Source organism: Chiloscyllium punctatum, chromosome 5, assembly GCF_047496795.1.
Source record: "Chiloscyllium punctatum isolate Juve2018m chromosome 5, sChiPun1.3, whole genome shotgun sequence".
Taxonomy (NCBI): Eukaryota; Metazoa; Chordata; class Chondrichthyes; order Orectolobiformes; family Hemiscylliidae; genus Chiloscyllium; species Chiloscyllium punctatum.
The window spans coordinates 66,178,599-66,191,522 of record NC_092743.1 but is presented as its reverse complement, the minus strand read 5'-3'; the positions used below and the strand labels follow the sequence as shown (position 1 = coordinate 66,191,522).

Genomic DNA, 12,924 nt, shown 5'->3' with positions numbered 1-12,924 from the left:
GAATGCAAGTTTAGAAATCGTATCGCAGGAAGCATTTTTACATCATATATACAGCCATAATACTAAATGTTTATTGCATGGAATCATTTTGAGAATTGTTGATGAATGTTCAGCGTCTCCAAAGTCCCCCCTCAACCTCAGCGGGGCGGTGGAGAGGGCGGGTTTAGAACGCTGTGCCGGCAGGGTTCGCACTGGGACAATGGCTGATGGAATGCGGAGACATGGAGCTGGCGTGGGGCTCGAGGTGGAGCGGCGGCTGCAACAACTCGAGCAGCTGCTGTCAGCCCAAGACAGCAGGAGCGCAGCAGTGGAGTCACACAGTATAGTCGCCAACCTGACCCATGACCTTCTGCACAACACTCATGAAAGCCGGCTGGGTGGGTAGAGACAGGCCGCTGGTTGAGGCGCTTAAGGTTTGCAAAAGTTTTTCTCCACCACCGGCCATTTGGGAGGACGCTCGCATCCCTAGAGCAACTCACCAGGACAAGGAGGAGTTAAAAACCACTGGTTCTTTGTATGTTCCCCCCCAGCGCCACCTCCAATTTGTTCCTTCATCACCGGGATACAGTTTATGGTCTTGCGGCAATAAACCGAGTTGGCAGCGCACTGGCGAAGTACAGACTTAGCTGTTGTATATTTATAAAATAGGTGCTTACACTCTCAATTAGTTGTGGGAGATGTAGACATAGATTTTTTCCCAAGGCCAGATTATTATCGTTGCTGAAGCATAGATGAGAATTGCTTGTTGAGACCCTGCGAAATTCCCTGCAGGAGATTCAACCAATTTCCCTGAAAAAGATTCTGCTAAGTAATTCACGTCCACTTGGAAACTTCCGCAAATATAAGTTTTAATCAGAGGGTTCCGATTTAATTACGTTAATAGCTGTTGAACAAAAGCTACGCTATTAAAACCTATTTAACGTCTTGCTATTCTGCTTATTCCATACTGTGCTCGAAAATCCCCCAAATGCATGTCCCCATACCTCTTGCAATCCCTCCCTTCCCCACCGTGGGACCTTACACCCTGTCCTACTGTAAACACTGTCGCTTACTGTCATAGAGGTTGCCTGTGATATTTGACATAGAACTTTCAGAATATGGCTGCTGGATGCACTTAAAATGTGGACATGGATGGCTTCTTTGGACTGTTCTGCACAACCAGAGTGGCAGAACTGTTCCACGTTTCTGAGCTCTGATCGGAAACTGCTGTCAGAAATGCAGAGCTCTTTCGCTGCGTAAACAAGGAGCAGTGCAATAACAATGTGAGATTGCCACTCCCCAGAAAATTAGCCACAGTTGGCAGTACAATTAAAGGCAATGGTTGTTTCATCACCAGATTCAGGCTTTCAAATTGCGCATGGGTGTATTTAGATTTATTTCATTTTATTATCCTAAAATTACTTCTGTTTATGGCAAAAGTGGAAAAAGTTAGTTTTTAAAATTTGCATTTGTCTCAGTTGTAGGAGTGAAACAAAAAGGGTCAAAACAAATTTATAACTCGTCAGATAACTGGCTTCCAAGTCTTTTTGTCAACATGTTATGAAAGGTATAAGTGGTTATGGTGTTTTGTTTGTGTTTTCTGGGTCAGCTTCAAAGTAACTTTATGGCTATTGACCCTTGTTTTACCATTTTTGTCAGATTTTGGAATTGTAATGCATTGAGGTAACAAAAAAGCCAGCAATTATTTTAATATTTAAATTGTCTATTGAATTATCAAAATACCAGTGAACTGAGGACTTGGTGCTAAATACATGAATTACACCGGTCTGAATTGAGCAGATTATAGTTGTCAAAGTTGCGAAGGTAGTTTTTCATCAATCGTCTGATATATGTTTAGGAGGTTGGTATTGCCAGAAGTTGATCATGTCGTATTGAATTAGTTTCTATCATGTGTTAACCCAGGCAGAGTTGCTACACAGAAATAGTAAATGTTGTTCTTCCTTGTCAAAGATTAAGTGATAGTATATTATTTTATAGAATCCTGACAGTGTGCGAGCAGGCCATTTAGCCCATTGAGTCCACACCGACCCGCCAAAGAGCATTCCACCCAGATCCATGTCTTTACCTTATCCATGATGTGGAGGAGCTGGTGTTGGACTAGGGTGGACAAAGTTTAAAAATCACAAAACCAGGTTATAGTCCAACAGGCTTAGTTGAAACCATTTGCTTTTGGAGCACCAGCCCTCCAAAAGCTAGTGCTTCCAAATAAACCTGTTAGACTATAACCTGGTGTCATGATTTTTAATTTCTACCTTATCCCTATAACCCTGCATTCCTGTGGCTAATTCCCCTAGCCTGCACGTCCTGGGTAACTTAACATGGCTAATCCACCTAAGCTCCAAATCTTTGGACTAGTTGAGGAAACTAGAGCACTGGAAGAAACCTACACAGTTAAGGGGAGAATGTAAGTCCCTTCTGTGAAATAATTTTACACTTGCCTTCTGAAAGAACATTTCAATATAAAAATCTAATTATTGGTTTGTGTAGTCTGTTGCGATGTGTAAAGTTTTCATGTTGGCTCGTCTTGATTTACTGATGGAGAGGGTATTAAATTGAAGCCAGCACCTCCACAAAGTGGAGGTTGAAAATCCTCTTGTCCCCAGACTACATTCATGTTTCCATTGATGTTATGCTCAGGATAATATTTGAGGTCTGGAAATGGGTGACATGCAGGTTTAAAGGCTGAATAGTGGAACTGAGCAAACCTTCACGTTAAGGGGAGGCTGTCGAATGAGAAATCTGGCAGGAAAATATGAAGTTGAAATTTTCATTTCAATTTTGAAATAAAGAATTATAAAGCTTATCGTGTCCAACTCTTGTTCTTTGTTAATTCATTGGATAATTAAAAAAAAAATCTGGCCCTTCTGTTTTCCAATTATTGACAATGCTTCCCTACACTGAGCTTCCTGGCCAACACTTTGTCCAACCACCTTTCTACCCCAAGCTACCTTACCCCTCCAGGTACTTTGTGTGGGAATTGTTATTGTGGCCCTGCTGTCACTGTCTACTAAGTCTACTTGTTAATTCTCATTCTGCTGACTTCACTTGCACCATGATTTCCACAGTCTATTGATAGCTTTGTTCCACAGTGCATTTTACATTTCCTGGGGATCGAAAAAGACAGGCTTGACTGTACTGAGGTATAGCTAGTCATTGGCAGTGTTTTGACTTTCAAAATACCACATCTCCCTTTCCATAGGGATCATTCTTTGCCAATGAGGATGAAACAAATCCCAGACTAAATGACTAAACTACCACCTCCCAAATCTTCCTATTTAACTCCCTTGTTCTGATGTTCAATATGTTATAGGAGGAGGTTACAGACTTTTTTTCCAAGATAAAAATTATCTTCGCAGCTGGCTTAGCCACTAAGCCTTCCTTTTTCACTCTCTTGATCCTTCAGTGTTTTATCTCCAGTCCAGAATTTTGAGGCAAGGTTTTGTTTTGTCCATGCACTGTGATGGAAGCAGTAACTTGATGTGGATTGGCTATATTAGTTTAGTTGTGACCAAAGTACATGTAGAATTATCTATTGCAGGCCCATCAGCACACAAGATCCTGTCGTCCACTTGACGGATACATGGTGTACCTCTATTGGCATAGCTAAATCAACTTTGAGAGAAAAAATAAAAGGTTGCAGCTACTGGGTCATAAGTTTGGAGTATATAAAGTATCCTTCTATAAGGTGATATGTTGCTATAGCTATGGCCAGGTGGGCACTGCAGAGGGCTTCCCTCAAAGTCTCTCAGGAATTGTGCCCCCCGGTCTGCCAATGGGAGGCTACTTCCAGGTAGCTAATGTGCTTTGGTTGCTGTCAGAGTCCTGAGACTGACTGAATATTTCTGCCTCCTTTTCCTTTCCTTCAACCTGAACTGGCCTCTGGCAAAATGGCTGAATCTAGCAAATAGGCTTGCCAAGTAATGATGGGCATTACAATGTACCTCCCTCTGCCAGTCTGTTTGCATTCTCATATCAGGCTGAAATCCCTGTCCATATCACTAAATAGCATTTCCACATCTTGTGTTTATCTCAAAGACACAATTCTTTGTCCCTTGATCCACTTGTCACCACTGAATGACCCTACCTTCTCATAATTGTCAGAACTATTGTAAGTAGCTCCTTTGATATGGACACAATTCCCCTCCTTTTTTAAAGTCTAATCACTTATCTCTTCAGAGTCTGCTCTTGATTGTTCTATCGTAAATTATTTAAACAGACAGTTGAAAATATCTTATAAAGAAGTTGATTAGAATGTAGGAGGATATATATAGTTGAGTGAGTTGGTAAAATTATGACAGATGGCATGTGATGTGGAAAAATGTCAAGTTCACTTTTTAGCAGCAAGAATGAAAAAAGCTATTTGGATGGAGAATGATGGCAGAAATCAGAGGTGCAGGGGGGTTCATGTCTTTAAGTAGATCAATTGCAAAAAGCTATTATGCTAGTGCAGCATATAATTGAGACGGCTAAATGGATGTTATTCTTTATTATGTGAGGACGAGAGAGCAAATGTGAAGATATAACACTTTTTATACAGGACATTGAGATGATTTTTAGCTTTTGTTTAATTTAGTCTTGTTTAAAGAAGGATGAAATACATTGGAAACTGTTCACAGGAAGTTTACAATGGTGCATTTGTAGTTTTAAATATTGATATTTGGAATCAGTGAACAGTAGGTTGGACAGTCTGGGCTTGTTTTCACTAGAATTTGGAAGAGTGAGAAGTGACTATCTTAAAATCCTGAATGGTCTTGACAAGGTAGGTGTGAAAAAAGATATTTACTTTTGTGGATGAATCCAGAATTGGAGACAGTAATTTAAAATTAGAGGACATCTCTTTTGCAAAGAACTTTTATGGGTGAGGTTGTGACTTTGAAATGCAGACTCAGAATGCAGTAGAAATGAAGTAATTGAACAAAGGCAGTGATTGATTCCCCTGTGTAACAAGAATCGAAGAGTAGATGGGACTATGGAATTCAATACACAAATAGGTCATCTTATTGAATCAGTCTGAGGACTGAGTAGTCTCCTGCTACTTCCTATGTTTATGTGACTTGTCACCCCTGGAGTTCTGTTTGAATTCCTTCATTCAGGCTTTCACAATGCTCACAACTGAGATTATGTTGATCTGTGACACCAATCACCCTTGTAGTTTGTCACCATAGTTAACTCTAACTTTGTACATTATTTGGTTTTGTTAACTCCTCCATTCTCATCCATGGTCCACTTCCACAACCAGACTCACTTGTTCAATTCTTATCTGCTCTAATGCAGGCAGCATTTTCCAGCAGTATCTTTTTTTTTTCCCCCCTTCCTCCTTGTACATTATCATCTCTGAAATAATCTGTTTGATCATTGGCTCCTTTTCTCAGTTCCTGCATTATGCTACTCAGTCAAAATCTTCTATGCTGTTCTCCTTTCTATCATTGCAGTGATTGGTTATGGACATTGAATTATGGATGCAAGTCTCAGAGGAGGGAGTGCTGTGTTTGACAGGGTTGATTGTTAAGAGGTTGTTTCCTCTTGTTGGAGCATCTAAGACGAGAGACCATAATCTCAGAATAAGGGGTTGCCCTTTAGTTCGGAGATGGTCATAGAGCATGGAAACACACCCTTTGGTTTAACTAGTCTACGTGAGCCATGTTCCCAAACTAAATTAGTCCCACTTGCCTGCGTTTGGCCTATACCCTCCAAACCTTTCCGATTTGTGTAGTCATCCAAATGTCTTTTAAATGTTGTAACTGTACCTGCATTTACCACTTCCTCTGGTAGTTCATTTCACATGTGAACTACTGTCTTGTCAAAAAAAACGTTGCTCCTTGTCCTTTTTTTAAAACATTCTCATCCCACCTTAAAAATATGCCGCTTAGTCTAGAACTCTCCCATCCTATGGAAAAGACCCTTTCTATTCACCTTACAAACCTCTGAGGTCTCCCCTTAATCTCTTATGCTCTAGTAGGAAAAAAGTCTCAGCCTGTTTTTATAACTCAAACACTCCACTCCTGGTAAATCTTTTCTGAACCCTCTCCAAGTTAATAATATGGCAGGGCAAACCGAACCGTACACAGTACTCCAGAAGTGGCTTCACCAGTGTCCTGTACAATCTCAACATGATGTCCTAACTCCTATACTCAAAAGCTATAAACAATAAAGGCATGTGTGCTAAATGCCGCCTTAATCGCTCTGACTACCTGTGATGCAACTTTCAAAGAACTATATATCTGAACCTTAAGGTCTCTCTGTTTGACAACATTACCCGGGATCTACCGTTAATTATATAAGCCCTGCCCTTGTTTTATGAAAATGCAATACCTCACATTTATCCCAATTGAACTCCATCTGCCACTCCTTTGCCCATTATCCCAATGATTAAGATCTCTTTGTAATCTTAGATAAGCCTTCTTCCCTGTTATGTTGGTAAAACAAGGGCAGGGCTGTAACAAGGAGGGGAAAGTTTTAGTGTCATTTGTAAATTTACTGTGCTTTCTATATTCTCATCCAAATCACATAAATGGTAACCAACTGTGGACCCAGTACTAATCCCTATGCAACATCACTGGTCAGAAGGCTCCAGTTCGAAAAACAGTTCTCCATAATGGTCTTCTGTCTCCTATCATCAAGCCAATTTTATGTCCTGTTGGCAATCTCACCCTGCATCCAATGTGATCTAACTTTACTAATTAGTCTACCATACACGACCTTGTCAAAAATTTTACTGAAGTTCATGTAAACAACATCAACTACTTGCCCAATTTTGTCTCTGAGGGTAGTGAATCTGTGGAATTCTTTACAGCAAGTGGAGGCTATGGCCTAGTGGCATTATTGCTGGACTGTTAACCCAGAGGCCCAGCTGATGTTCAGGGGACGTGCGTTTGACTCCTGTCACAACAGATGGAGGAATTTGAATTCAATAAAAATCTGGAATTAAGAGTCTAATGATGAGTATGAATCCATTGTTGATTGTTGGGAAAACCCATCCTGTTCATTAATGTTCTTTAGAGAAGGAAACTGCCATCCTTACTTGGTCTGGTCTACATGTGACTCCAGTCCCATAGCAATGTGATTGGCTCTTAACTGTCCTCTGGGCAATTAGGGATGGGCAATAAATGCTGCCTGGCCAGCGATGCCCTCAACGAATTAAAAAAGAAGGCGTTGTAAAGGTTGGATCATTAAGTATATTTGAGGCCAGGATTGAAAATCTATCCACAATGGAACCAAGATTTATAGGGAAATGGCAGGAGAATTTTGAAGATTTACACATCTATAATCTCATTGAATTGTGGTACAGACTCAATGGGCTGAATGGCCTACTTCTGCTTCTTTGTTCTGTAGTCCTATTAGCCAGCCTTATAATAGTGTGACAACAAAGTAAATCTTTTTAGTCTCTATTATCTCAAATATTATCCACTGAGATGACCCCATCCTTCACAGTTTCTCACTCATTTTGTGGTGGTAAAGCCAGCAATTGTTTCATTCGTGCCCTCAGGCCACACTCAGTCAACTTTTATTTCTCTTGTACTTCTCTGCTATTTTCCCAACTCTTCCTTTTGTCATGTATCTAATCATCTTTACTATGGCCAGGGCCAGTATAAAAGGATCCACTGCAGTTTTTCTCCGGTTTCATATCTGTCTTGCTCTGCAAGAAGCCATTGGGAAATGTGAGAGTGGCATAAAATGAAACAATGAGCTTTCCCCTTTCTGCTGGGAAAGTACTACCATGTTCCACTCACTGTTTGCAGTCAAAATGTGAGTCTGGGAACCTGGATTCTAATCCATGTTATTTCATTATATGGCAGAGGCTAATGATTCAGTTTTGGTGTGACTTTTCAGCATCTGGCTTTTGCCGCTGTACTGAATTTGGTAAACTCATTTCATTCACTCTTTGAAATGTATCAACAGCCGTTTTTTTAATAAAATATCTGCATTTCTTGTTGAGGGGAGGAAACAATGGACAGGGTGAGACATTTGATGTGATGTTTATGGATAGAAGAGTAGTGAGGCTTGGAATTGACAGCAGACAATCTGGTTTGGTTCTTTTCCATTGGTAGTTTTGATTTAAATTGGCTTCAAAAGATGTGAAACTTGAAAGGGTTTAGAAAAGATTTACAAGGATGTTGCCAGGGTTGGAGGATTTGAGCTATAGGGAGAGGCTGAACAGGCTGGTGTTGTTTTCCCTGGAATGTTGGAGGCTGGGGGCGACCTTATAGAGGTTTACAAAATTATGAGGGGCATGGATAGGGTAAGTAGACAAAGTCTTTTCCCTGAGGTCAGGGAGTGCAGAACTAGATGGCATAGGTTTAGGGTGAGAGGGGAAAGATATAAAAGAGACCTAAGGGGCAACTTTTTCACGCAGAGGGTGGTACGTGTATGGAATGAGCTGCCAGAGGATGTGGTAGAGGCTGGTACAGTTGCAACATTTAAGAGGCATTTGGATGGGTATATGAATAGGAAGGGTTTGGAGGGATATGGGCCGGGTGCTGGCAGGTGGGACTAGATTGGGTTGGGATATCTGGTCGGCATGGATGGGTTGGACTGAAGGGTCTGTTTCCATGATGTACATCTCTATGACTCTAAGAGGTTTGTCCTGATCACGGTTTGCTGATCTGGCAATGGTTGGAGTGTTGAAGAGTGCAAGAACATTTTTGGAATTTAGATTTAAAAGCAGAGGCAGTTGGATGTTGGTTACTTCTATGAAGGATTTTGTTTATAAAAGGCTAGGTCAGAGAGCTTCTGGAACAGCGAATAAATTTAATATTTTGTCAGAAAGCAAATGACTGCAGACCCCTGTAGTGTTGATGGAAGGACACTTATACCTTTTGTCTCTGGCAGGGTAAACATGTGTGATCATTTATTTTGTTTCCAATTCAGAAGAATCTCGGAGTGAGAAAGCTTTTAATTTCATTTGGAGGACGTCATTGTTGAGTTTAGAAGTAAGTTTCATTTTTCTCCCAGAAGTAGTTCAGGTCAATTCAGGGAATACGTCATCTCAGTTGAAAGTTTAGATTAGATTACTTACAGTGTGGAAACAGGCCCTTCGGCCCAACAAGTCCACACCGCCCCGCCGAAGCGTACCCACCCATACCCCTACATCTACATCGACCCCTTACCTAACACTACGGGCAATTTAACATGGCCAATTCACCTAACCTGCACATCTTTGGACTGTGGGAGGAAACCGGAGCACCCGGAGGAAACCCACGCAGACACGGGGAGAACGTGCAAACTCCACACAGTCAGTCGCCTGAGGCGGGAATTGAACCCGGGTCTCCGGCGCTGTGAGGCAGCAGTGCTCACCACTGTGCCACCCACGGTGTTGTAAAACTTCCATACCAGGAGAGTTTAGTTAGAAATCTGCAGGTTATTAGAATTGTTTAGGCTGACAAATTAGTGAAAAAGTTCATTGCAACAGATTTGAAAACGATTCATTGAGTTGTACCCACAGTCCATGGCAAAGAAAATGTGAGGAGTTTAGAGAATACAGGTCGTTCTGCTAAAGCATGACAGTTGCGTTCCTGTGCAACCTCGCACTATAGAAAATTGCTATACCCATTCAGCAGAAAGTTCATGTTATCCAAACAGCGTCCACAATTTGTCAGTTGCATTATAGCCAATTCACAATGATGCAACTTGTGTTATACCAGAACCTGTACTGTAATTTCACTGAACTCGAGTTTCCATCATGGATAGTGTTGGGAAGCAGGCTGAAACATTGTTTTGCTGCATAATTTAAGATCATTCTAACATGCTTCTATATGTAGATATTTAGATTATCTTTTTATTCATTTTGTAATAAACTCCATTCTGTTATTTAAAAAATCATCTTTGTGTGAATATGTTTGTGAATTCCCACCAGGAACTAATTAAACAAAAAACATAATTTTGATTGAACAAGCCAGGTTTCATTCTGGAGTCTGACTTGATCTGCTATACCATCAGCCAGTATCATAATACTAGATCAAAGAAACATGGATAAGTAACTAGGAGTTCTCAGATGGAGAGTCACTTTCCTATAGTCACCAATATTACCACAAAATACAATATTAATATGAAATGTATCTGCAGTTTGTAACTACAGTTTGTTGACCAAGCTGTCTGTAAGTGTACTGATGAATTAAAATTCTCCTTAAACACTAATTTGTTGTTACAGTATTGAGTAAGTTGAATATTTCAAAGTTATGGTAAATACTCTCATACTAATAATACTAGTCATTTTTCAAATGAACGCACATATTTTTGTGTGATGAATAATTTGTGTTTCTTTTGATAGTGTATTCTCACATTTCTTTTGTTTATGTACAGCTCTACACAGCTCATTGGTGTTCTCAAAGGATGAAGGGTTACTGATTTTCCTTCGAAAATCACTAAGCAATGAAGAGGTAAGTTTTTCCATCAAGGAAAGTTGTGTATTCATATAACACCTTTCATAACTGCTGAATTTGCGAAAGAGCCTGATAGCCTGTGTTGTTAATTGCAGTTTAGGAGATGTACAACCTCCTACAAACAGCGGTATGATACTGACCAGGTATTCTATTTTAGAGATTAATACTAACTAGGACACCAGGAGAAGCAGCTTTGTAAAAAATATTCATTAATGGGATGAGGGCGTCGCTGGCTAGGCCAGCATTTATTGCTCATTGGACAGTTAAGAGTCAACCACGTTGCTGTGGCTTTGGAGTCACATGTCGGCCAGACCAAACCATGAACCACATTGGTGTTTCTGAATATTGACTATGGATTCACGGTCATCATTAGACTCTTAATTCCAAATATTTATTGAATTCACATTCCACCATCTGCTAAGGTGGGATTCACACCCAGGTCCTCTGAATATTATCTGGGTCTCAGAGTCTGACGAAAAGTCACCTATAGACTCAGAATGTTAGCTTGCTTTCTCTCCTTGGATGCTGCCTGATCCTCTGTGATCTCGCAACATTTGTTTTTGGTCCAGATTCTAGAAATTGACTCTTACTTCATTGAAATGTAAGCCTAGGTTTTGTGCTCAAGTCTCTGGATGAGATTTGAATTTACAATTTTCAGATTCTTAAATCAGTATTCTATCACTGAATAAGGCTGACGTTGCAACGACCAAATGTGTTGTTAGCAGTTTTTAGTTTAAAAATGTATTACGTAACATATTTGTAAAATCTCATTTGACTTCCAGTTTCGGGATTGTAGAGAAGAAGTTTTGAAGTTAATTACGGCATTTGTTGAAAAGATCAAAGAGACAGTTGGACCATATGCTCTTGACATCAAGGTAAGGGACTTTTGTCTTCCAGTTTCTGAATGAACCTGTGAATATGCACTCAGTTAAGTATAACAGGATATGTGTAGTTTGGCAGCATACTTAGGGAATGAAAATAATCGGCTTTGTTTTTATAGTTTTTTTAAACACTTTTAATTTTTACAGTGTAGAAAGTTCCTCTGAAGCACTCCATTATGTAACTAAGCCATTTAGAGTGTAAATATAACTTGAACATTAATAAATGATACTGCATAAAGTGTCACTTGATGAATTTCGAAGTAAAGATGTGATCTGCTGCCCTTTGTGAATATGAATGTTCACCAACTAAGTCAAAGTATCTCTAGGAATATCTCCATTTGAAATAGGAAGCACAATTTAGTTGTTTGTAAAGTGATTCTAACTTTGCTGGGTGTTGGAAGGGTTTTCAGATTTGGCTGTGTTATGAATACCTGTACAGTGAATTGAAGGAAAAACAGCAAAGTCTCAGGACACTATTATGTGCTTGAATATTGAAGTGCTATGAAAGTATGTGATGCATGAAAAGGAGAATTATATATGTTTATTGTCTTTTTTTTTAGGATGTGTGTCTTGTGATATACACCAAAGAAAAGGCTGCAAAGTGTAAGGTTGCTGCCTTAGACCTCCTCCTTGTGGTAGGATCATTTCGTCTCATTCAGTTCATTTTTGGGAATACTGCACAAGCAATCAGCTTTGATTTTTAAAGAATCTTTTTGAAAAATGCTTAGTATGGATTATAATTAATGAATGTTAATCCTTGTGTGCTAGACATGCATTTCCTCAAGTAGATATAATGAACATAAATTTGTTAATATCAGTTTAGTTAAGTTGGCTCCTTTCTTTCTGGTTTAGAAAACTATGCATCCAATCATCTTTCTCAGGTTTAAGTGCACAATTTAGGCTGATAATTCAGTGCAGTCCTTGGGGAACACTGCATTATTGGATAAATTGTGTACCAATTCCAGTTATACTCTAAATTTTCCATAGCTGTATCCGGAGAATAACGGGCAATTCTTCCTGTTCTAGTTCAAATTCACCCCATTAAACAATATGACATGAACAGATTGACTTCTCATTTATTTCATCATAACTTGTGCAGCTGATGGACGTTGGGGTAAACAATGAAACCTTTACCCTGCATTTGGCATTACTGTACTTGAAGTACTTTTAATACCAATATCTGATGCCTGAAATTAAAATTTCTTCCATTTATTGGCACTAATATTTCTCATGTAGGCAAAAGTAAAAGGGGTGAAAAGTGCCTATCACATTTGCCAGCACATCTGTAGTGAGTGAAGTATTTCAGAGCATAAGGTAGTTATGCTTTTTGATGTTTTAAAACAAGCTCTGATGTGATAATTTTCACAAGATAGACTTTACTTATATAATGGACAATGAAAGACTAAGTATTATGATCAGAGTTAATGGCAATACTGGACAAACCAATTTTCAGAGTGGCTTGACTTGGGATCAGTACCCTGCTGATCTGAATATCTAGGGGTGCAACAAGGTTTTTGAACTAATTAGAATGGGTGCTCGGGAGATTTTATAGGCTTTCAAACAAAAGAGTACAGCAACATTGCATGGCAACTATTTTGTTAATGAAACCTGAAGTGGGTCAGGAGGGATAGTGTGTACAGGCAAAAGGAAACGAATAGGGTCAA

General features: G+C 39.6%; 1 protein-coding gene across 4 annotated transcripts in view; it reads left to right on the top strand.

The window, feature by feature from the left end:
• The first annotated feature begins 180 nt into the window (after positions 1 to 180).
• prkdc (protein kinase, DNA-activated, catalytic subunit) overlaps positions 181 to 12,924 on the top strand; it is a 255,219-nt gene continuing 242,475 nt past the window's right edge. For all 4 annotated transcript variants that reach the window (XM_072570496.1, XM_072570494.1, XM_072570493.1 and 1 more), the window contains exons 1-4: positions 181 to 377; positions 10,300 to 10,376; positions 11,162 to 11,254; positions 11,821 to 11,895. In XM_072570496.1, coding sequence (XP_072426597.1) covers positions 200 to 377; positions 10,300 to 10,376; positions 11,162 to 11,254; positions 11,821 to 11,895 — 423 coding nt within the window. In that variant the 5' untranslated portion in view covers positions 181 to 199. The remainder of the gene's footprint in view (positions 378 to 10,299; positions 10,377 to 11,161; positions 11,255 to 11,820; positions 11,896 to 12,924) is intronic.